Source organism: Hemibagrus wyckioides, linkage group LG05 (assembly GCF_019097595.1).
Source record: "Hemibagrus wyckioides isolate EC202008001 linkage group LG05, SWU_Hwy_1.0, whole genome shotgun sequence".
Classification (NCBI taxonomy): Eukaryota; Metazoa; Chordata; class Actinopteri; order Siluriformes; family Bagridae; genus Hemibagrus; species Hemibagrus wyckioides.
In genome coordinates, this window is record NC_080714.1 from 14,444,890 (window position 1) to 14,469,929 (window position 25,040).

Below are 25,040 nucleotides of genomic sequence, written 5' to 3' on the forward strand. Positions count from 1 at the left end.
AATTTACAAAGAAATGCATCCCATCTAATGGGAGGAATTTGCTTTATGCAGCAAGAAAATGACCCGAAACACACTGCCAGCACAGCAAAGCACTTCATCAGGGGAAAAAAGTTGAAGGTTTTAGTCTGGCCAAATCAATCACCAGATCTTAACCCAGCTGAGCAGCATTTCACCTCCTGAATATCTGTTTTTAGTCTCCTCTTCATCTTTTGATCTTAAACCCAAATGTCTTCAGTTTATAGCAAAGACAAAAGAATTGGTTTTGCCGTTCCATTACTTTCAGAAGGGTCTGGATCTTGTTCAGCATAATTCACATTTATGTCAAAAGAATATTTTGATTCACACCAGAACGGGAAAGACATGGTCTGATTTGACGCAAACAAGCTATGTGTCTGAGATACACCAGATTTGATTGTTGAGTTTGAACATGGACTTGTTTCCTCTGCCAACTGGGATTATGAATTTTTTTATAAATAAAGGTACACAGTGAGTGCTACATTTTTTCCTACAGTTTAACAGAGTCAAACGGATGGATTGTTTTTTTTTTTTTTTTGCTAATATATCTCATTAAAAGTGTTTGAAGGGGATTGCTTTTCTGTGATCTCTGCTGCTTTTCTCCAGTGGGCTTCTGCTCCTGCCTGGACTTGAGAGAGGCTAGTGAGCAGAAGAGAGAGATGAACATAGGCACAGCTTACCCTCCTCATTTACAGTCTCTGTATTGCTCATCTCGGCTCAGATGCTCGTCTCCATGTGGAAGCTGTTTAGCTTTTAATCAGGACAGCTTCAGTTACATTTTTTATTTTTTTGCTGAAGCATTTTTGAGATGAAAAGCCTGCCCAGTGGTTACTTTTAATCAACAGGGTGTTTGTTGGTTATCATCACTTACTTTGTTGGAGTGGGACTTTAACTTGCTGTCTGTTTGTCTGCAGCTGAAATACAGCTTGACTTCTCACTCAAGTGACCTTTATAAGCATTGGGAGTCTTTTAAGATCTTATTTGACCCTGCTCTTTCTCATACGCTTTCTTGCAGATGTGTGGAAATCATTGCCAAAGAGGGAAGAAGTCTCAAAGAGCTGTACTTGGTTTCTTGCAAGATCACAGACTATGGTAAGCGCAGCAGATCGCTGTCTAATCAGTCTAACCATCATTAAATGCTCTATTAAATGCACATATGCCACGTGATTTAACCCACACTGTGACTCTCTTACTTTCTTAAACTTATATTTTGTTTTGTCCTGCTAAATACTATTTCACATGGCAAGCCCTGTAGAGTGTATGTGTTTGTGTGTATGTGTGTATGTGTCCATCTGTCATGGCGCAAGCCAAGTTTTGGGTTCAATTCTCTAATTACTTAGTGCTCTAGTTAACTTGCAGCTAATTAGCTTTAGTGGTGCATAGTTTACCTTAATTAAACTGGTTATGCAACAAAATACTGTTTCTTTTTAATGAGGGAAAACTTCATCTATTTGAAAAATAGCTGTAGATTGTAGTGTTTGCAGAAGAAAAAGCAAAAGCTCAATTTGTTATTTTTTTTATATTCAGAGAACTTATTCTTGCAACATCTGGATTCTGTACAGTTTGAATTTAAGCCCTTTGTGTCCTCTTGCTTTGTCACTGCTCTGTGATAATGTTAACTTGGCTTAAGCAGATACAGCTGTATATTATACAACACTAAATCAAACGCTTCTCATCTGACCAGCCACGTCTGCTCCCTGGAACTGTGATCTGCATTTTATATGAATTTGTGTGCTGCTTTTTAGCAGTGACTAGCAGCTTTATCCCAGTGCTAGTGATCCAGCTCACTAATTTTCAGCTCAAAGCAATTGTAGCCATTATATCCTCACCTTCATGCTGTCATGAATACATACCCCCCCCACCACCACCACCACCACACACACACAGTATTCACTCTGGAAAATCTCACTGTAGACACTACTGTGTCATCATACAGACTAGTACTGAGTATCCATGTTTTCAACACATGTATCTGCGTTTCAGTTTTGACTGGAGTGTCTTGTTATGTTGTGTATGGAAATGTGCTGACAAGCGCAGAGAGCCTGTGTCTGTCCTGAAGTAATGGAACCACACAGTTAGTTTTTATTGGCACGTAAATGCAGAAGCTCTCATTGCTGTTTCTGTTGTCAGCTCACTTTACGCAGGCCTTGCCATTAAAGCTGAGGAGAACTCGGGCAAACAAAGACAGACTGACTGAAATTTTTGGTGAAAGTAGAAAGTCAATAAATATGTAGACTTGAATATATAGTTTCTAGTCCTTGCTGATTTACTGTGCATTTTATTTTTACTTTGGCTGAAGTACTTGTATTTTTACTTCACTTACTTTACTGTGGAATGAGGGCATTTGTAGGCTTTGGGTACATGCCGGAGGGTTTAATGATTAATGATCTCCCCTACTGCTGTATTAACCCTCCTGCCTGTTCTATATGCACATGGCCAGTGGCAAACCCCATGAAAAGGACTATTAAGGAGCTGTATGTGTTTACATACAGCTGTGTGATTTGTAAGCACACCAACATACACAGGCTTGTTGAGAGTGCAGAACACCACAGAACTGATTAGTAATGGACTGTGAAATCTGGATTACACAATCTAATAAGAAAAATCATGTACTTATAATTAGAGTAAAATATATCATTATATATTTTTATCAAAGAGACAGCAATTATAATTTTAGCTTATGCGCCTGGTAGTTAAATTAGTCTGAAGTCTCGAAGCTAATTGGTCAGATTTAAATAAAATTGTGTATAAGCTCAGCTCTGATTATAATTCTGGCTCTAATTTCAGTCTGTAGTGTATATTAATGCATTTATCATTTCTATAGCAAGAGCTCATTTACAGAGGTTTTTCCCTGTATAATAAATGGGTTTTTAAAAAATGTTTTATTTAACATCTCACCATAGTGAACATCTGCAACATCTCATGGTAGTGAAAGGTAATAGCATGACATGCACATATTCACATCCAATCCTTCATCTGCAGTAACCACTTTATCATAGTCAGGTTCTCTGTGGATCCAGAGCCTGGCGGGATGGATGGGATGTCAGTCCCTCACATATTCATTCACACCTAGGGGCAGTTTACCGTAACCAAGTCACCTAGCAGCATGTATTTGGAGGTGTGGGAAAACAGATTCCACCCAAACACAGTGAGAACATGTGAAACTTCACACACAGACACACCAAGCTCAGGATTGAACTGGGGACCTTCAAGCTGAGAGCAGCAATGCACCCCACTGCAACGCGTATTTATATGCGTGTTTTTTTTTCCCAGTTCCTGAAAGGCTCTTTGGATAGATAGGAATTTTTAGACTGGGACTCTATCTAAAAGGGAAATCCTCTGTTCCAGTGGCACAAATCCAAGGACAGCCAACCATCATACCCATGTGCTTATTGAACATCTTATTCAAGATTTAGTCTCTTCTGGGAAGGCTTTAGACTGGATTTTGGAGTGTGGTTGTGGGAATTTGTAATCATTCAGCTACAGGAGCTGTCAGTGTTCCAGTTTATCCCGAAGGTGTTCAGTGGAGTTGAGGTCAGGGCTCTGTGCAGGACACTCAAGGTCTTCCACAACAAACTTTGCACACAATGTGGAGTTTGCTTTATGCATGGGGGCAGTGCTGGAAACATCTTTCTTTCTCGAAGATGTTTGGGCCTCTTAGTTCCAGTGATGGAAAATCGTAATGCTACAGTATATAAGACATCCTGTACAATTGGGACAGTTGGGTGCTTCTGAGTCTGTGGCCGCAGTCTGGGAAAGAGCCACATATGGGTGTGATAGTCAGGTGTCCTCAAACCTTTGGTCATGTAGTGTATGTACAAGTACTGTACTCTCAAAAAAGATTCTGATTGTCCTTAAGGTGACTTTACAACTTTTACCAATGGCACAGTTATGAGATTATTGATTGTATATTACATTTAGCGTAGGTGATAGTGCAAGTTTCTTAACAGTGTCATCTTTGGAACATAGTGTCCTCAAAAAGATGCTGGTTTATACTGTAGTAAAAGACAATCATAACAGAATACAAGACTATAAATGGCTGAAATTCTTCGCATCTCCCTCGAGTAAGCTCAGATACCTGACCTAATGTATTTTCAGCCCACTTAAGGTAATTATATATAAGCACCACGCTAATGTGTAGACTCGCTCCAGGGCCTCTTAGCCATTTGTTTTATCTCAGCAGAACTAATCCTGACTATAATCGCTTCAGTCCACCATCGACCCCTGAATCCGTGACTGCTGCAAGCCCATAGTTCCGCATCTTGATGAATGGTCTCAAGATCAAAACAGTACACTAACGACATCCTGGAATGTTTATTAAATACCTCTTAGTTTAGCCTTTTGACCACTTATGCAAGATTAATCGAGGATAACTGATATTGGTTTTAAGAACCACCCTTTTGTTAAACAATACACTTCCTTTGAAGGCCAGTGAATATGTCGGTTTCTATTACTGAGTGATTTTTGAATTTCCTGCACTGCTTTGATGAGCTAGTTAAAACAAATGAAATTTAACTTCGGCATTTCACCTCTGTTTAATGCTTTTTACAAGTTAATGTTTTTCTTGTATTTTTTCTTTTTCTGTATTTTTCAAATTGGAAAGTGTGACATTCACACGAAATTTCTGCCATTATGTACAGTTGAGCCACTGAACAGCTTGGGATGGATGAATGTAGCTATAAATGTTTATTCAAAGGGGACGGGTTGGTACTTATTTAAACGACACACTCAAGATTTCACAACTTTGCCTGGATTTACAGTTTACACCAATGTATCACGCCATCCTCTACAGGACCCTGACCATTAGGCTCCAAAGGTTCGAATATTTTCTTTTCCTCCTTCCTCCTCCAAGTTCCCATGAAAGCGACTGAGAGCTTAGCCGAGCCGCTGCTCTCTTTTGTGGTCTGCTAGACGTGAAGCTCTCAGTAAGTATTCATGGGTCTCAAGTGACTTCAAGTGAGTCTGAGCTGTTTTCCATAAGCCCCTTATGTGGTTCTGCAGTACAACCTGTTTGAGACGAGCAGAAAAACCATACCGTATCCAGCTCACAGTGACGGGTGAATTGCACTGACCTTGAGATAACAGTTAGTGGGAGAACAATGATTCATCTGTGGGTGATGCTACATGCAGATTGCACTGTCAGACTCTGATTTGTTTGTGATATTCCATTTAGCCTGTGATGTGGATGTAATCAATATGCAGGTCACGCTTCTGTCCAGGAACCTGAGAGCCTTTAATTTGTTTTGCCAGTGCTAGATAAAGTATAACACTCAGGCTTTTCACTGTTGGAATGAACCATTTGTTGTTGCATGGCATAATGCAGATCACTATTGCACATTTGCCTATTCTTGGTTCCTTCAAATTATGCTGGATTACAGAAAGGCGTCTCTCTGTACTCCCTGCATGCCTAATGCCCTAGCGCTCAGCTAGGGTTAAATAACCAGATTTCATGGTGCATTCTATTGTGCAGATCCATTTCCATGGCACCGTACACTGCACATCAGCGTCACGCTTAGATTCAGGGCCCGGCCACTCCTGCTCTTTGTTCTGCCCCCAAAATAGGCGAAGCTGGTTTCCTTTGCTCCTTATAGATCTCTTTCCCTCTGTTAGACCTAGCTTCAGGAGGATAACAAGAGACGACGGCAGCCTATAGTAATATTTTGATGACAGTGCTAAAGGACTCCTGCCTGGGTGCAAGGCTTTGATTTTACTGTACTCTTGACTGAAACAGAAAATTGCTGTTCTCTTTGTGAGAATGAAGGGAGTCACTTTTCTTTGAAAGGCAAACAAAAGAGTCTGAGACTAAAAAAAAAGACGGCTAACAGAAGATTACAGCCTGGTCTTGATGGAGGCTGGTCTGCTCGTCTGGCTAATGGAGAGGGGAAAAAAAGGACATTTGTTCCATCGCTAGCAATTGTGTACCATTTTCCAAATAATGGAGTGGAGCCACTGCACCCGATGCTTACACTTACTGAGCATTCATTTTTTTTTCTCCATAAATCATCAAGAATTAATCAGAGGTCCTTGAAATGCATTTGCAGATACTTGTTTGTTGTTTCATGCATGTTTTGACCAGGAAGTATATTATATCAAGATGCTACATCCTGCTGCCAGCTCTTCTGATTGGCCCTGCTTTTCTCATTGTAGCATTGAAAGAAATGTCACTGCTGTGCCAAAATGGCTTTGCAGTATCGAAGCACTGATGAAAGGATGTAAGTTAGCCTATGTTGTTATACACAATGGCATTTCCCTCTCTCTTAGGAGTATTTCATTATTTTCTTAAATATTTGTAAGCATATGGAGGGGGAGCATTGTCATCTGAACTCCTTTTGGCATCTGTGACAAACTTGCCCATGTCTGCCGAACACCATCAGTGAAAATGCTTTTAATTGCATTCTTTTCTAATATTTCTTAGTAGCACAGTTTTTTTCTGCGTTTCTTAGTACTTTAGTATTTTTTTTAGGCCTTTTTTTTTTTTGCTTTAACAGCAGTGTGCACTCCAGCTGCTGCAGACTCCACAAGTATGTGCAAAGCCTTATGAACCATTTTAGATCGTATGCATCGGGTCTGAACATGTTTCAGTAGAAGAGATTAGGCATGAGAAAAATCTGACCTTTTGTACAAATCAGTTAACATGCTCAGTATTACATTTTTCCTTACATTGAAATAAGGACTTAGAAATCTTAAATATTAAATATGACCATTTGCTATATTTGTTTTAAATATTTTAAAGCCTGTTTATTTCCAGTGTTATGTAAGTCCAAGCTTTTTAACCTGGTCTGTATATACAAGGAGAGCTTTGCTCCGCCCCTGTATCTGACTGAAAAAGAAAATAAATTCTTTTTGTTACAGTTACTTCCCCACTCTGGTTAAAGCGATGACTGTTTAATCACAATTAATGATGTTACTGTATGTTATATATGTAAAGCTCATGAGATATTAATCACACTGCCATGTGTACAGAGGGCTTTGTTAAAAAAAAAAGAAAAAGATCTGCATTTAAATGCAAAAAAATACAGTGATAGCACTGTTTGTAAGGAAAGTGTGCAATATGAAAAATATCATTGGCAAGCATCCATGGTCTCAGTAATCAGAGGAGCCGGCATTCTGTTTTGGTATTATTACTGTGACAAGCTGTATTATTACTACACTGTACACTGCACATGGACTGTTTGGTTGCATGTGGTGGTGGAAAAACTCCTTCAGATTTTTTTTTTCCTTCTAAATATATTTCTCTTTGGTATGTATTTGAAGTCAATATTTTATGTGTAATATTTTACAGCTAACAAAAAGTAAAAATTCGATTTCATTTTTCCTGAAAGATTTCCTGCCTTGTAAGCTTGGGATGATGGAGGACGGTATCAGGAATCTCAGACAGATCCCTATTACCATGATGGCTCAAGTAATAGTGTCTATATGACTCCTGGAAAAAGTGGTCTGTAACTTTAAGTTTGACAAAAATAAATTGTGTTGTTTCTCATAATATATAGTTCCTTTTAGTCTGTTTTATATAATGCTGTCTGACTTTGGAGCAGAGCAACAAAATGTCTTTATCTGATGTATCTGAGTTCCCTTGTCTGTGCTTGCCAAACACATAAAGCCATGAATGTCTTCACTCACAAAACATGAACATGGTCTGAAACACAGAAAGTAAAACAGCCTGTTATTTATCAGAGCTACTTCACTCTACCGGACTTCAATAATTATCTCTGCTGCTGTTCACCACAGGAAACATAAATAGTTTTTTTTTTTTTTTTTTATCATTTTATTAAAATCTTAATAGTGAGCTTAGCTTAGCAAGTTGTTTTTATTTACAGTCAGGACTTCATTTTATTTTTAGCTCACTTGTAGCCAGCTTCTGCTTTTCTTTTATCATCACATAACGTATAACTGACACACCACATATGCCTGGCCACACCCCCTTTCCCCCGTCCTCGGTGTCGGTTACACCTCTCTCCCAACTCTGACGAGCTGAGTACTTTTATATTGTTGATGGGCAGAGTTCAGCGTCTCCACTGGTGTGTGTCCATGTTACGTCTCAGACAGTTAAAGGCAGCGTCTGTCTCTAGGTGGAGAGATGTACTACCAAAATAATAGTGACATCATACTTGGCATTGTGCATCCTCAGGGACTGTCAGATTAATTAGAATGAGAATATCATTTCCACACAACCCTGTGCTGCTTTTCCATGCCCTCTTTTATGAGAATCTTAATCATTTTGCTACCAGCCATTATTGTGTCCTGGTTCACTTTACCCAATTTTCTACTGCTTTCTCTCACTAGCCTCTGTCTGTGTGTGTGTGTCTGTGTGTGTGTGTGCTCCATCAGCATTGTGAGTGCCGAGCAGAGAAAAGACTGCAGGCTGGACGTGTAATCAGGCCGTCTTAGAGTCTGATAAGACGTGCTCACTGCTCTCAGTGAATGAAAGGGGGAGTGCTGTTCTCTTTCTTTCTGTCTGCAAAGATGCAACACATTAAAATTTCTCTGTCTCTCTCTCTCTCTCTCTCTCCCACCTCCCATCTGTTAGCTGTTTTTCTATTTACCTTTCTTCATTCATTTCTCCTTCTCCCATCTCATGTGTAAGGTGGTCACAGTAAATGTAAAAGACCATGATGGATTGCTTTTCACTTCCTCGCCACTGCTGACTGTAAGACATGCCTCTAGCTGTAGGCACAGTGCTTTCTCTCTGTTCACTGTGTTATTGCCAGAGCCTCACTTTTTTTTACTGAAGTGAAGTAACACACCTATAAGCAGAGCTAGCAGCAGATAAAGGCAAATGTACTTCTGCTTTTTTAACTCCTTACCTGTAGCCTTAGCTGTAATTATAGGATTTAACTTGTGTGTGTGTGTACTGTATGTGTGTGTGTGTGCGTGTGTGTGTGTGTATGTGTGTGTGTTTAGGGGAGGGGTCTTTCATATATATAATAGTACATAGGTATAGTTACCAAGGTCAACACGTACATTCACTGATATTTGTTTAAATGTTAACAAAATAGACCTCCATTTATTCTGTGTATTGAAACCATTACTACAAATAAATCCAAATTATTTAGCGAACATAGGGAGGTGGGGGTTGGGTTAGGGGGATGTTTCATTCAGCGTGTTCATACAGGAATTCCTCTTGTGATGATATGAGCTGTGGCAACATTTCACACATCATTTCAACCTGTGAATGCCGTCTGTGTAGAAATTTCAGTAGTTAAAATATCCATTCTGAGCGAGTGTGACAGCTCGTTACTTAAACTCCTTGTTCGCAAGTCCAGTTTCAGCCACACTCGAGTTGTTATATGAGCGAGAACTTGGCGTCTGTCAGTCTTAAAATGCAGTACTGTACCTCCAGGAATGTGCACTGAAGAGCCAAGTCTAGGAGACATTGTGTAGACATGGGAAGCTTTTAAGACTCCAGTCCTCTGCGAAAGACATTGCACCAGCAACAGACAATTGTCTCATAAATCTACAGTGCAGTCAGGCATCAGCTACTGTGCTACAGGGTATAATGAAGTTCATTTCTTCTAACTAATGCCAGTAGGTTTCCAGCCTTTAAATGGTGCACACTCGTGCAAACTCATCATTAATCTTTAATCACTCAGTTATGTTTAAGTAATTCAGCATTATGCAGTAATGTCTAGTAGAAAGCGTATTGTATTAAACATCTCAGTTTCACATTGATATGGTTCATAAGTTTTACAGGCATGTGTGTACAGACAGGTGTCTTTATCTAAACACACACACAGCCTAAGAGTATATATGAGTGTATCTGCTGTTATATTGTTTTTTATAATGCTTCTTCACTCGATACTTAATGAGCTCTAAGAAAAAACCCTTAAAGTTCTCATTGTGCTTATTGTAGCAACTCCATGTTACAGGATCTCAGTATCTACTGCACATATTCACTAACCATAGCCTTGGCCTTCTTACTTATTTTACTCTGTGTGTGTGCTCTCTCTCTCTCTCTCACTCTCTTGTACTCTCTCTCTCTTTCTCTCTCTCTCTCTCTCTCTCTCTCTCTCTCCCTTTCTTTCTCTCTCTCTCTCTCTCTCTCTCTTTCTTTTTCTCTTTCTCTCCCCCCTCTCTGTCTGTTTGTTTATATATGATATATGCACTTATGTTTGCACTGTACTGTGCTATGACAATAAAGTTGTATCTATCTAGCTGTCTGAGCGTCTGTCTGTCTGTCTGTCTGTCTGTCTACCTGCCTGTCTATAATGGAGCAATATGAACCTTCACTCTCTTACCCTGCCCTGTTCCATTAAATCCACCATGCTGTGATATTTTAGATCAGTGTGTCAAGCCTTATCTGGAAAGGTCCAGTGTGGGTTCAGGTTTTCATTCCAACCAAGCAGAAGCCACACCTGAGTCTACTGAAAGTCAATATCTGCTGATTAAACAGGTGGAATCAGGTGCTGCTCGAATGGAATGAAAACCCACACCAGCTCTTTTCGACTCAGACTGGACACCTCAGCTTTAGATTATACCTTGGTGCTGTTGAATTCCCAAAACAAAAGGTGGTGATACATTTTCTACAATGGCACAATGGCTTTGCCAGTAGTTCTGGTTATAATTCTGAGTGGTATAAATTATAGCACTTGTTCTAATGTGTAATTGTTTGTATAGTAACAGCTCAGATACAAAGACTTGGACACACTGCATAATCTAAGTCTAATTATAAACAAATAAAATCAAACCTTAATGTAAAACCTATATTCTTTAATCTGGACATTTCTGAACAGTTTAGGAATGATGTCTTGAATGTCAGCACTTTTCTCTTAGCAGTTTCTCTGTAATATCTTGGTGACTAATGTGTGTGTGTCATTAGGGAATCGTATCATCACATGTTTTTGTTAACAGTGATGCCACAGCTGAATGTGAGCAATATTCATTGACTTTATTATTTATTTTTTTACTCAGTCCACGCTCAGCACTATTATACACTTTGATGCAAATAAATATCTCGGCAGTATTCACTCTGCCAACACCATGTGCCAGTGTACAAAAGTCCTCGCTCAGTCTGATAATCAGATGCTCGTATGAATACTGCAGTTGCTCTGTAGTAAATAATACTGTGTCGCAGTTACCCAAATGAAATACATAATGCATACTACACTATTATTATGAACAATGATTATTTCAATGTACAAAACTAGGATGTTTCTGTTATTTCCAGAATTAACTAGGATAAGACTTGGTAGCTTAATGAATGCAGGAAATATTTTCCTGCTGTGTCTAGCGTTGCGACCTGAAATAATTGATGAACACTCCGGGGGAGTGGGTGGACTAGTGTTAGCTTCAACAAAGTAGTTTAATGACTGCATTATAGGGTATCTCTATGTAGAAATTGACTTGGGGAAATTCATTATTTCCCAATAGCTATAAAATGATAGTGTAATATCTTTTACTGCACTGAAAAATTCATAACTTTCCTCCATGGTCCTGAAGGACAAATAAAAATGAGTGTTGTATTTGCTAAGCAAGTGTACCCTGGATAGTAGACGGTCATAAATTTTGTTATTTTTCTCATAAACCCTCCAGACATTCACAAAACATGGGGTGCTGCATTGAAAGCTCATCAAAGTGCATGAATATAACAGCCTTCCACCTATGTCCTGCACGTTAGTACATCAGTAAATGCTTTGTATCAAACCAGAGACAGTAGTAGATTTCTGTAGCTCTGTACACTGTTTCCAGAAGGTTCTGCTACATCCAGTGTGTTGTGTGTGTGCATTTGAGTGTATGATTGCATCCAGATGCTCTAGATGTAGGATGACATTTATCAAAGTCGTATGTTTGAGATGCACAGGCTTCCGGTTGTACGATGTAATGACAGGATGCGAGTCCGATGTAAGTATAAATCTTATTCCCAGAAGACTTTTTTTTTACACACACCCTGTATAAACTGTGCTTCATTAGCATCAAACCCTCCTAAGATAGCAGCCTTTTCTTCATGGCACGATTTACAAGTTCCACCACGGTCACTGCAATCGTTGCAGAGTTGGAAAACTGGATGAAAGCAGATTTATTCCTAAAACATTGTGAGTCCAAGCATTTCCACACAAATTTTGGTTTTCATGAAAAATCCCATAAATTTGCAAAAACATCAATATCCTTGTCCTGCTCCTACGTGTGCGTAAATCAAAGAATAAGAAGACTAACCGATGCGAACATCGCCTTGATCAACTTACATATCATATCGTTACATGCATTGCTGCACTTTTATAGTATTTGTAAAATAATCTCAAAGAGTTTAGGTGCTTATATTTATGATAATTACAGCATTGACAGATGTTCTTTGAAGGTTCTATCAAAACCCCACAGCCTCATGCTAGTTCACTATGTCAGGGACTGAAAGAAACATCAAAAACCTTTTGTGAAAATTGGCCAGTTTATATTACATGTCATTTTCTATTCATGTGAAATAAAGAAAGGGAGTCCACACAAACTTATACATTTAGACAATGGCGTGTATAAACCGTGGGTCTGTGCGGTGCTTTAACCCTTAAACAAACCCAGCAGAATTAGTCCATGCTTTTATTATTATTATTATTATTATTATTATTATTATTATCATCAATATTATCAATATTATTATTATTATTATTATTGTTATTATTATTATTATTATTATTATTATTATTATTATTATTATTATTATTATTATTATTGAGGTGGTGGTTGGTTGTTGTTACACATTTTTCCTGGCACAGAAGTCAGTCAGTCTAACTTCCATTGCTGCTTTTACCCTCATGGTTTCTTTCATGCTCCCAGCTGTCTATGCACTTGAATTTTTATGGAGTTTTGTGGGCGTCACTAACAGACGAGCTGTGTCGGGAATGTGCCTTGAATGTTCCGGGTGATCAATGTACACAAGTGACTGCAAAGTGAATCACTGTTTCTGAAACTTTTGTAAATTGGTGGGAACGTTGGGTTTGGTTCATGCAATCATGTGGTTTAATAAAAGACTAAGGCTGAGTGTTAACACTAACATAATAGCTTTCACTGTACCAAGCACAAATCTGTGTTAAATAAACAATATTGCGCATTTTTTAGGCTTGTGGAGAGGAGGATGCTCTGCTGCACATGACTCATGATGGTCCAGTCATGTTTTGGGTAATGTCACGTGGTTAATACTGAGCTCGAGCTCTAATAGCAACATGCAGTAACAGCACTCGCAGGAAGCAATAACACCAGCACTATGCTATACGCTTTCTCTTTTTTTTCTTTATTGCAGGCCATGCTTGTCACTTTTTTAAAAGAGACGGGGCTCTTATTACACCTCGTGTGACTAATGTGGGCAATTCGTTTTTATACCACCCCCCTACCCCGTGTCTCTCTCTTGAGCAGCCCAGGAGCCTAGTATACGGAGGAAATTGCACAGATATTTCACGGATGTGGATATCTGCGTGACACCCCTTGCGTCGCTGATATTTTTTTTACAGCCTTTTAACAGGTGTACGTTTACGCTGGAGCTAAGCTCCGAGAAATCCGAGCCAACGAGAATCGCTTTAATCAAATTAGGTGCTTGTTTTTGCAGCTTTTTCTCCATCACTCTATTCCCCGTTTCTCCACGGCTGTCTCTCGCGCGGTGTAAACGAGAGTGCTTTACTCCAGAGCTCTTGTTGATGGCTGGTTGTGACAGAGTAGGTGGAGGTGCTTAATGGTGAGGAACCCTGCTGTGCACTGAGGGAATACAGAGCTGCGGTGATGTCAAAATACTCCCGCTGAGCTTTTCCTATTTAAACACCACATTCAGCTGAACAGGGCCCTTTATTCTGGTGTGTATTGTATGTCAGAAGATTTGATGGAAATTTTGACTCTTTTTGTGTCAAGACAATATTCAAGTTGTCTTGTCATCGCTTCAGCAAACACTACATCTGAAGCATGAGTCGCTCATGTCCTGATCGAGATCTGACAGATAATATAATAATAAGTACACAGTTCCTATTTGTCTAGGGTTTTTTTTTTTCTTCACTATCATGAAAGAATATGTTAATATTTTTTTTTTTTAAAGAATTACAGTGATGGACTTGTGAATCTCAATCTGAAGTACAAAGCATGTCCTTGCTGCTGTGTGTCTTAGCAGGAGACACAATTCAAGGACGTCAACTCTGAGTTTATAATGTTAGCTAGTTTTAGAATTTAAATGAAGCGTTTCCATACAGAAGTGCGTAAACCGTATGTTTTATCATTTTCAGGCAGTTGATCAATCAGTCATATACTCGGTAAGATCTTTAACTTCTATGGTTTTCGCCCATCTATGGTATGGTATCTATTCGACTAGTGTTTGCTGTGGCATTGATTGTTGCTGTGCAGTTTAGCATTGAAACTCCTCATGCTGAGTTTTATGGTCAAGATGCTTTAGCAGGTTGCTCTTTTGTATTACTTAATTCCTCCTCATGGTATTTTCACAGTTTGTCGTCTCTTTCACACACACACACACACACACACACACACACACACACACACACATATATAGATATCACTGGTATTGAGGAAAGGGCAATCAGTTACCATGGTATTCACTTCAGTTTTATTTGAATAGTGCTTTTAATAATGGACATTGGCACAAAGCAGCTGTACAGGAATATACGAATTCAGGATATACATTATAAATGCATCAGTTTATCCCTAATGAAAAAGCCAGAGGTGATGCTGTCAAGGAAAAACTCCATGAGATAATATTCAGAAGAAACCTTGACAGGAACCAGATTCAAAACCCTTTCAAACTCACTCGAGACTCATTTTCCTTATAGAAGTGTGTGCTATAGGGTCAGAAAGTACAGTTGCATAACTTGGAAATTTATTCTACAAAATGAAGTCTGAACAATTTTGTCGAAGTTATCAAATGTTCACTAAGGAAGATTTTAGTGCAAAACTAAACAGAGTATAAAATGTTTAGCAATTGCTGTCCAAATTATTATTTTTTTTAATAATAAATATGAATAATATGAAATAAGTAATAATAAAAATGAACAACTCAGACTGAAAGCAGCTGTATTCAATGTAAAAAAATTGAGATTACTTTTCAAAACGGTATATTGTACATTTTAAAATTATTGTTAGAATTTATTTCATTTTCAATTTTAAGTACTTCATTTTAATTTTAAGTATTTAATTCTAAGTACTTTTACTTTTTAAGCACACATTAAATGAAAAGTTTGGTTTAAATGCAGCATTACTGGTTTGCTGGTAAACCTCTATATTATAATACAATATGCTGTATACTGTTTCATGAGAAAACATTTTTTGTTATTTTTGCTCAAGTGAACTGAAGTTATCTAGAGGTTTGGAGTAATAAAGACTTTGCTAAACAGCTTTATTTTATATTGATTTAATATCAGGACCCTAAATAACTAGAAACTGTTATGTTTCCAGACTCTCCAGTACATATAAACTAGCAGGATGCCTGTAGTTCAGTTTAAAGCTAAGTGTAATATGTCAGTTTGGTTATTTACACGTGTCTAGAATAAAGTATAACTTGTGGTGTTTCAGTAAAACAGAGAAGTCATTGGTTGTGTTACCAACTCTTGACAACTTGGAGTTTTTACCTTAATTTTCGCTATTAAGCTGGATAATGATGAACTCATTTCTGTGTGGGGAAAAAAGAGATCTTTGGAGAATAATCATTTCTCACACATACATTAGCAGTAGCAGGAAGTGTCCACACTACAGTGTACTTTTAAATGACTTGTCATGCATTTATAGATTGTATTATATATATATATATATTTTTTTTTCACACATACTGTACATGCATTTCAATTTTCCGTTCTTTCCCGAAAAATAATTTTTGCAGTAGTAGCTTTAGTATTTTGTTACTTGAAACAAAGTGAGGACAGACTACTTTCTCATTCTATTCTGCTCCTATATGCTGACTACATCTGGTACTAAATAATAAACATGTATACAGCTTAAGCGTATAATTACTTCTGACTTTGTAATAAGATCTTTTTTTTTTGTTTGTTTTGTGGGATTTATTTTCAGTCACCCATTTTTTCTGCAGAATTAGTGACAAGATAATGAATGTCATTAAAACTATCAGGTCAGTTGGAGCTCTGTTTGCAGAGTGACTCAGCATGTGCTGTCACCTCTCCAGCAGTAGCCTCCTCAAATCAGCTCATCAGTGTCATTGTGCTACCTGTATTACTGCAGCACAATAACAAAGACTTGACGATGACTTACACAAAGCTGCCTTAATCAGACGCACGCCATCTTGAGATGAGTAGCATGCAGCGGCTAGCGTGAGTTAACAGGAGAACTGCGATGTCATGCTGCACGCTCATAACAAGTCTGAATTAGGGTAATTATGCATTTGTGGCTTGTGGGAAGCGTTCGTGTCGACCTCTGAGTGGAAATTTGGACATTTTTCTGACATATCTGCTGTTATGACTAAATGAGGACAAACATGAAAAGTAGAAAACTGGAATGATTTAATCATTTGATTCAATCAACAATCACTGCTGCTTCTATTCTTGAGGGAAAAAAAGTGAATAAAATGATCACATTATATTCAGTATCATTATGAATATAAAATACTCATTTTGCTTGGTGTTTTCTTCCAAATCAGCCAGAAGCAGGCAGCAGTGCTGCTGTATTGTTAAGTCTCTAATAAATAACAGGGAGGGCATGACGAACAGGAATAATAATAATGACCGCCATTTTAGGTTTGCCAGCGAGTACAATGCATAAACGCTTCCAAGTGGGAGAAGTACAAACTCTCCCCATTCTCCCATGAAACATGAATGCAGTCTAAGCTCTCAATTACGTACCCAGTGGTTTGATAACAGCCACATGAGAAGCAGAGCATCTGTGTAGAAGAAGCGTGAGGGGGAGGAAATCTTGGTGGGAGGCAACCGAGCCTTGCTCCACTTTCTAGTGACAAGAACTCTGCAGAGTGCAGCCTGCCGCTGAGCTGCTGTTCATTCATCATCATTAACTGAGCTGTTTCCCTTCTGCTCGCAAATCTGTTTCGCAGGTACCAGCCCTCAGTGACACACGTGTGCTGCATCTTGGAAATGCGCCCCAAAGTGTTTGAAATCAGACCTGTCATGTTGTCATGCCTGGTTTGTCTGAACAAAGTAATCAGACTCTTCTGTCTAATTAGTGTACATGAAGCACTCAGTGGTGTCGGAGCGACTGGACAGTGAAACTGACCACCTCAAAGTCCACTCCAAGCTTCGGATGTTTGTTTTGCTCCTCACATTTCAATTTTTCAGGGTTGGAATGTTGAAGGAATAAATAGTTAGGGAATATAATATATATTTGTCAGTCACTCAGTTTTAACCATAATTGTAAATAGGGATGTTAACGACTAATGCTATATTAGAGCTTTTTTCTTTGTTTGTAATACACAGTTTTTACTTAAACAAGAAGTTGTTGAAGTTTTTTCAGACACGGTAGTTTGATTTAAAACTTCAAGCAGTGAAAAGCTTCATCTATTTGAGAGCTTTGGAAGAAAAGTCTCCTGGGTGAAGCTCCATCATCAACATGTTTCAGAAGCCTTTTAGGAATACTGTTTAAAATGTTCAGTACAGAGAAGTTGCGATCATGCCACAATTCCATACATGTTATTTCACAGTGTTCAAAATAGTGAAAATAAAAATGAAGACATCCTGGCATGCCCTTTTGGCTGGTAGTGTATATTGTAGATGCAAAAATTCCACCCAAATGCATGGGATTCAAAGCTCAAACAGTTTGTTTGTCCTTTTCCATCCAACCTGAGCTTCAGCATGTGATCAATAATTATTTTTTTTAAAAACGTACATCATGTCCTCTAAATCCTCAGGACTCAGCCACATTTCTGCTTACTCTATTCTGATGTGTATGAATAGGTTTTTTTCCCCTCTCAGTGAAGACCCACAGTCCACTGACACATTGCTACTGGAAAGAACGTCTCATGTAGGATGGACTGTGGTGAGGTATTAGTCATGGGGCATACTTTCTTTTTTATTTTTGTGAAATAATTTTGTGTGCTTTTTGGCCTGTGTGAGGCTTTCAATACAAAATGCAGACGTGTGCAGATCATGCTGATTTCCCATGTCTAAGATCAAGAAACCCTGAAACGTTTAATTTTTTGGTAATAGTCGAGAGCTGCTGATGCATAAGGAGTAAATTCTTGGCGCCGAGTCCACGCTCAAGCCGTTGGCTACAGATTGGCGGTTTTTAAACTTGGTTTTAATGATCTGACTTTTAAAGCCCTGGCTCTGAACGTCCATCATTCGCCTGTGGCACTTTCTAAATCAAATCTCTTCTTTTAGCATGCACTCAGAACTTGCCAAGCTCACATGATCAAATGGGTGGACTGCTGTAAATTACCTCCTAAAAGCATGCATGGCCTAGCTTTTACAGGACTTTATACATCACCTGTTTTTGTCCAAATTCTGAATGAACTCTCAGAAAACCTTAATCTAAGTAACAGGAATGTATTTTTTTAATGCTTGAAAAAAGGTTGGCATAAGGATGAAGACCAGATGTGACGGAAACTCCATTTTTGAATAAATTAAGATGTAATGAATGTTGGTACTCTTGATTATTATCTTGTCACTGCTAGTCACAATAGAGACTTTTATTTCCAGTGGCCTCAGGCACACCTACAGCAACTACTTTAAGCATTGTACAGTTTCGGCTGTCTGAATCCTGCAGCTGTTTCGATGAACTAATTGTATCCTTTTATTCTGTGTCCAACTGCAGTTTTATTTACTCTAGATGATCACTCTGATAATGATGGTATCATCTTTGCAGTTATTTCCGAGTGCATGTTTCAGTCACGCTGGCTAATTCAATAGATCAATTTCCCAAAGACTTAACATTATGAAATTAAAAATACTTCTTGTAATGATGTTGTGTCTTTTAAAGCTTCACATGACCACAATGCAGATTTCTAGGCACTCTGGCCCTTGAAGCTGTTACTGCGAGTTTTTTTCACCCTAACTAACGTATCTTGTCACCCCTCATTCCGAACTTGCGCTCTTACACACACATAAAAAATGTTATTTCCCCTGGCATGACATTATCCCAAACAGATTATCAGAAATCTGTTACAGCAGGCAGAATACATTCTAACCAACCCATTAGGATATAATTGTTTTCCTGCCTGTAGGACTTTCTGCTTCCCTCATTACTCCTTAAAGAGTCACTCCAGCAGCCTTTTTTCCTGTTGTCACGCCCCTATGTTTAAACACCATCTGTATAACTAGCCTGATGCAATCGCCACTGAAGGCGGCATGGGCGGCGTCCAGGTTATTTATTTGCTAGTCGAAGCTAACAGATAGTTTTTGCTCACAAAATGAGTCCATTAGTTCTCAGGAGCTGATCATTCCTTATAAAGCCAGTTGTGTTAAAACGTCTTTAATATCCTTTCCCATCAATGACTGCCACAGTCTGGAACCCATAGACATCAGCAGATGCTGGGTTTCTTCCCTGGGGATGTTCTGCCAGGCCTTCACTGCAGCTGTCTACACTTCCTGCTTGTTCTTGGGGTGTTTTTGCCTTCGGTTTTAGCTTCAGCGAGGGAAATGTTGCTCCATCGGATCAGGTCAGGTGATTGACTTGAACATTCCAGAACATTCCTTTGCTTTAAAAAAGTCTCTGCTCCATCTCCTTTTTATTTTTATTTTTGTGTTCTATCTGATCTTACCAATGGGTTGCATCTTGGATTAAACCAGCTATAAGTCTTGTCTTGATTGTTGACTTTGACAAATATACACATAACTCCTGGAGAGTATTCTTGATCTAACCAACTGGTGGGAAAGAATTCTTCTGTCATTCAGCACAGATCTTTTCCACGGCATTTTGGTGTTCTGGAGCTCACCAGTGTGTTCTTTCTCTTGTACTTGAATGTATCAGTTGATTTGGCCAGACTTGTGTCTCTGAGGGGTTTGTTTTTCATTTTTAAAGCAAATGATGGCTTGCTTTACTGGCAGTGACATTTCTCTGGACTTCATACTGAAAGTTAACAATAACAGATTTCAAATGCAAATGCAGCACATGAAATCACCTCTAGATGTTTTATCTGTTTACTTGTAAGTGAAACAATTAAGAATTATTACAGGACAAAAAGAGTGTGGAATACTGAATATTGGTACAGCAAATATGATGTAAGCACGAGCAGAACTGATATACATTATCTTTTATACAACACTTTTATAAACAAGACAATATCATTGAGGAACTACATTTCAGAATCAATATGAGCAAATGTTTAAATGTTTATCCTTGTTCCGGTAGAGGAAACGGATCCGAAAGATCTAATTTCAACTTCAATATACTGTGGTAGAAAGCTAAAATAAGACCTCATGACTGTCCAGATATTTATGGTCCTCACTGTGTTTTTACTGTCCCTAGTGAGAAAACTTATAAATGAAGCTCCAGGATCCAAGGTCATTGTGGATTATGAATGAAAAAGCTTGACCTATAGAATAGATTTAAAAAATAATATGTCTCAATTTCCTGATTTTCATTTGGCGCTGAATTTCAGTTAATGTTACTGTAAATGCGTTTGCAGGAGTTACTTCAGCTTCCTGTCCAGGAAGACAGGAACTTTCCTTTCCTTTCCTACTTTTCCCTGCTGAAAGTTCTGTATTAAGAGAAACAAATCAGTTGACTCTGTGTTGTTTCACTACTGTGGTAGAAATAAGATTTAAAATTCCCCACTGTTTTCTCTGATGTCTCATTTATAGCCTACCTGTAAACCTCCCACAACTCCCTGTCCTGTAAAACTGATTCTCGGTGCCTGATTTTCAGTGTTTTCTAGATGAGTGTGTTATCTGATACACCAGTACTGAGATATTTTCTGGCAATGTTGGAATGAATAAGCCTTATTCCCTGACTGAGCTAATGACATGATGATTCTCAACTCATGATAATGGCCAACGTTTTAGTAAAATATGCTCACAGAACATTATTTTTGTTTAAAGTCAGAAATGATCAAAGATCACTTTTTGCTATATTTTTTCATGAAATTCACTGAAATTTGCTCTCTGACCTCAGCTTGCATTGAGGGACTGCTCAAAGCCATGGCTTAACCCTCGAGAGATAAAACCTCTGTAACCTCAAATTGAAGACCAGCCTTGAACAAAACTCTCTTTTCATCAGCGAGCTATTCATTTGAACTTATGAATCTGCACTGAATAGAGTGAAGGCTTTCGCTGGCCTGAGGCCTGTATTCAGTCTGTTCTCTAGCATTAAAGTATAATCTAAGAAAAAAAAACACTGCAGTGACCTGAGACAACTGTGCCGCTTTTGATGGAATTTTGCTGTGTGTGTGTGTGCGTGCGTGTGTTTATTATTTATTGAGATCAATGTCTTTGTTTTGCAAAAAGATCCCCCAATGGCTGCATTACAGTTGTGGTGCACATTAGCTGTTGTAATGACAGTTTTACTGTGCCATTTGAAAGGGTACACAATGAACAGTGCCTATAAAAATGTCTGTTAAGGTAAGCATTGTTATATGCAACGACATTCGGGGATTGATTTATGCCTTGCCATAATGGAAATAAATTACAGCTAGAAGACTTGCGATGTCTTAGTGGAGTCTCAAGAGAGTGACATTACTATTTGTCATTTAAAGCAGATGCATGCTGAGCATAAACACACAGTCTGTATAACACCACAAGTGTCTAAGTTAAAATGACATGAATTTTATGTAAAAATACAGGATGGGAACAGAAATATGTTTTTTCTCTCTGAGAGATTTTGTATTGCTGTTATTCCTTTATTAACCAATATTACTGTATGACTGTCAGCTCCAAAATTATCAGCATTACTGTTTAAGATGTGAAAAAAAGATCTAATTGGATTAAAAAGAAAATATCAAACATTTTGTTTTATCCAGATATCCAAAAATAGATTTTAACTGCATCTTGGGTATTAACAATTGAAGCAAGTACAAAACATGAGCCCATTAGCATCCATGTAACTGAAGCATTGTCCTATTTATATTGTACTTTCTTTTAAGTTCTTATGAGTGTTTATGAACACTTCCTGTTTCACTGGAGAAATTTTCTCAATCATTAATTACCACAGAAAGATCTGAGAAGAACCAAATAAAATAAGACCTAAGTGTGTTGATCATAAATCAAACAAAGGCTTAAAAAACTACATGCCTGAAAATGCTCCGATCACGCAATAAATAAGAAGGTTAAAATGAGTCAAGAGGTAATTAACTTGCTTGGAAGTGGACACAAGTGTTTTTACCCCATCCCCTAAGAGGAAGATAGATTACATGGCAAAAAATTAATAATCATTTCAAGGATCACAATTAGAGTTTTGCACAAGATGAAAGCATTTCTAGTTTTACCCTGTTTACAAATCTACAATTTGACATCACCAACCTGCCAACAAACTATTGGGAAGGTGTGCCAGAAAAACATTTTTGCATCTAATGGCAAACAGTAGCACCTGGAGTTTGCTAGATGCTGCTAGAACTGGAACCAGGTTCTGTAGGCAGCTGAAACAAATACAGGGCTTTTTGGCAGCAAGCATTCAAAGTGGGTTTGGCGTGAAACAAAGGGTGGTTATCCAGAAAAGAACATAATCCCTGCTGTTAAGTATGGTGGAGGATCTGAGCTTTGGGAACCTTGTTAGGACACAGAATTATGGACTCCAGGAAGTAGCAGAAGCTGCAAATCTGGCTACCTCTCCAAAGACACTACAACTGGATCATAGCTGGAGCTTCCAGCACTGCAGAGAGCCAAAACTTACATCCAAATCCGCACAAAGATGACCAAATGACTCACACTGTTAATGCTCTGGGTTGCTGATCAGAAGTTTGGGGTTCAAGCCCATGAACTGCCAAGCTGCCACTATTGGGCCCTTAAGCAAGGCCCTTAACCCTCTCTGCTCTAGCGGCTATGTATCATAGCTGACTCTGTGCTCTTCCTTACAAGCTGGGTCGTGTGACAAAAATCATTTTACCGAGCTGTAATCTATATTTGACAAAATAAATAAAGACTTCTTCGTTTGACATGGAGTTCTTTCTTTATATTCTACAGCACCAGTCATAGAAGATTATATAATACAAGATAAAACCCTTTTTTCCCCCCTTTACTGTGGATGCTTATAATTCTGGGTCTGATTGTATAGTGCATAGTTCGGAAGATAAATGAAACATGTTCTTGTTTAAAGTGAGATGAGGCCTGATCTAGAACTGTGAGGCAAAACCCAACACAGAACGGAGAAGTGAGCTTACTGATATATTGTAGATCAGTGGGTTTAAGGAGATACAGGGTTAGAGGAGGTACACAGGGGGCATTCTGCTCCGGGGGGTATGGAGGGTATAGTATCACAGCAGGGGCAATGGGTACAGGGTCTTTCAGGGGATATAATGCAACAGGGGTTACAGTGGTAAAGGAAGTAGAGTGGCACATGGGTTACAGTGGTACAGGGGTTACAATAGTATGGGGGTAAAATGTTCCTCATCAGTGGAACTAGCTACTGTGATGGTTCTTACATTACACAAGCTGTTTTGGGGAATGTGGATGAGATTTAGATTTAAAGCCTTCTGAGCAAGATTGTTAGTCACTGAATTTCACATGTGCACACATACATAGTGAAGTACTGCATTTCCCCAGTTAGACTATAATAAAAGGGAATATTAAATATAATACAGCAAATGCAAAAAAAACAAAAAACAACAACATTATTTTGCTTTAATAAAGGGAATGATCATTTAGCGTTATCAGTGTTGTCTGTTAGCTTGGTCACACTCATACTCATTACTCACACAAATACATCTTTTTCTTTGCAGAGCTACAAGCCATAATCCATTTAGCACACAGTATATTGTTACCAAGTGATAACACTGGGGCACATTATAGCAGGATTTACAAACATCTTCAGATCATAAAGGATGTTTTCTAACCAACTCAGTATTTTTCCTCATTAAAATGTGCTAAAGTGTAATAAGGCTTAAAGCACTTTAAAGCCTTTCAAGAATTAAGAATTATCTAAACAAATAACAACTACCCAAAATCACACCTGAAAAAGGCAGTGTTCCTCACAAAATACTGTTATTACATTGTTTAAAGAAAACCCTTCCACTGGCTTTTACAATAACGCAGTCACATTACAGAAATCTTTTTATAAAGCATTGCCAGAGGATATCAGAAGAGTGACAGTTAAAACAAAGCAAAGCAGAGTGAAAGAATAAAAGATGTATAAAAGTATATTATAAGAGGAACGTGGGATTTTTGCTTTCTTTATTTGCTCTCCACTTTGACTGGCAGAGAAATTGTAGATATGAGTCAGTAATAGTACAGTTACACACTGCATTGTTATGGTACCTGTAGCTGATAAAGTGGTCAGTGAGTGTCACTAATAAATGAAGTAGAGACCGAGAGTATATTGAATCTCTTGTCATCTGTTTGTGTCAGTTATGTTTCTGCTTATCATTATTTGTATCATTGCACATTGTATGAAATTGCACAGCAAAGCTAATTTTACGCTACAGTTTGATATTTTCTACCCCACTAGATTCCCTTTCCCTTAGTTCAGTCGTGTTGTTGGCAGGAAGCCTCACTCTCTGATCATTGTTCATTTTAATTAAAAGCACTTTATAAAAATCTAACATTTTCATGTGGGATTGGATTGTTGGAAGAGTTAATGGATGTGAATAATAATGGTTTTGGAAGAGCCTTTTAACTGTGGTTTGGATTAGGTTGGACTTTCTACTTCTGGCTTCTGTGAAGGCTGAGCTTGGCAGATGAGCAAGGTTCGAGATAGGAAAGTCTCAGGAGAGACAGTCACCTGTAGGTGTTTAAAAAAAACAGTCACAGGAGGGAAAGATCTGAGATTTTCTCTAATGAGAGAGAAAAGGCTTTACTTGTTGTTCTCGGATACATTTCCCCCAGGTACAGCCTGTCATTTTCAACCTAAAGTGAATTGCCTTTAATTTCTAACATATGGACACATTAATTAACTATCATAGCTGGGTTTAAAAACATGACCAAGTTCTCACACTCATTTTGTAGCATAATTATAACTGCCATAAACAATTTTTAAGAACATTTTGATTTAACTGTCTGAGAGCCATC

At 38.3% G+C, this 25,040-nt stretch overlaps 1 protein-coding gene across 2 annotated transcripts in view; it reads left to right on the forward strand.

Annotated features, from left to right (window-relative positions):
* fbxl17 (F-box and leucine-rich repeat protein 17) overlaps positions 1-25,040 on the forward strand; it is a 219,678-nt gene that overhangs the window by 158,725 nt on the left and 35,913 nt on the right. Inside the window, exons 8-9 of one of the 2 annotated variants that reach the window (XM_058389333.1) lie at positions 1,031-1,107; positions 7,338-7,484. In XM_058389333.1, coding sequence (XP_058245316.1) covers positions 1,031-1,107; positions 7,338-7,435 — 175 coding nt within the window. In that variant the 3' untranslated portion in view covers positions 7,436-7,484. Of the gene's footprint in view, positions 1-1,030; positions 1,108-7,337; positions 7,485-25,040 lie in introns of those variants that run through there. The other variant, XM_058389332.1, reaches the window with a different exon arrangement.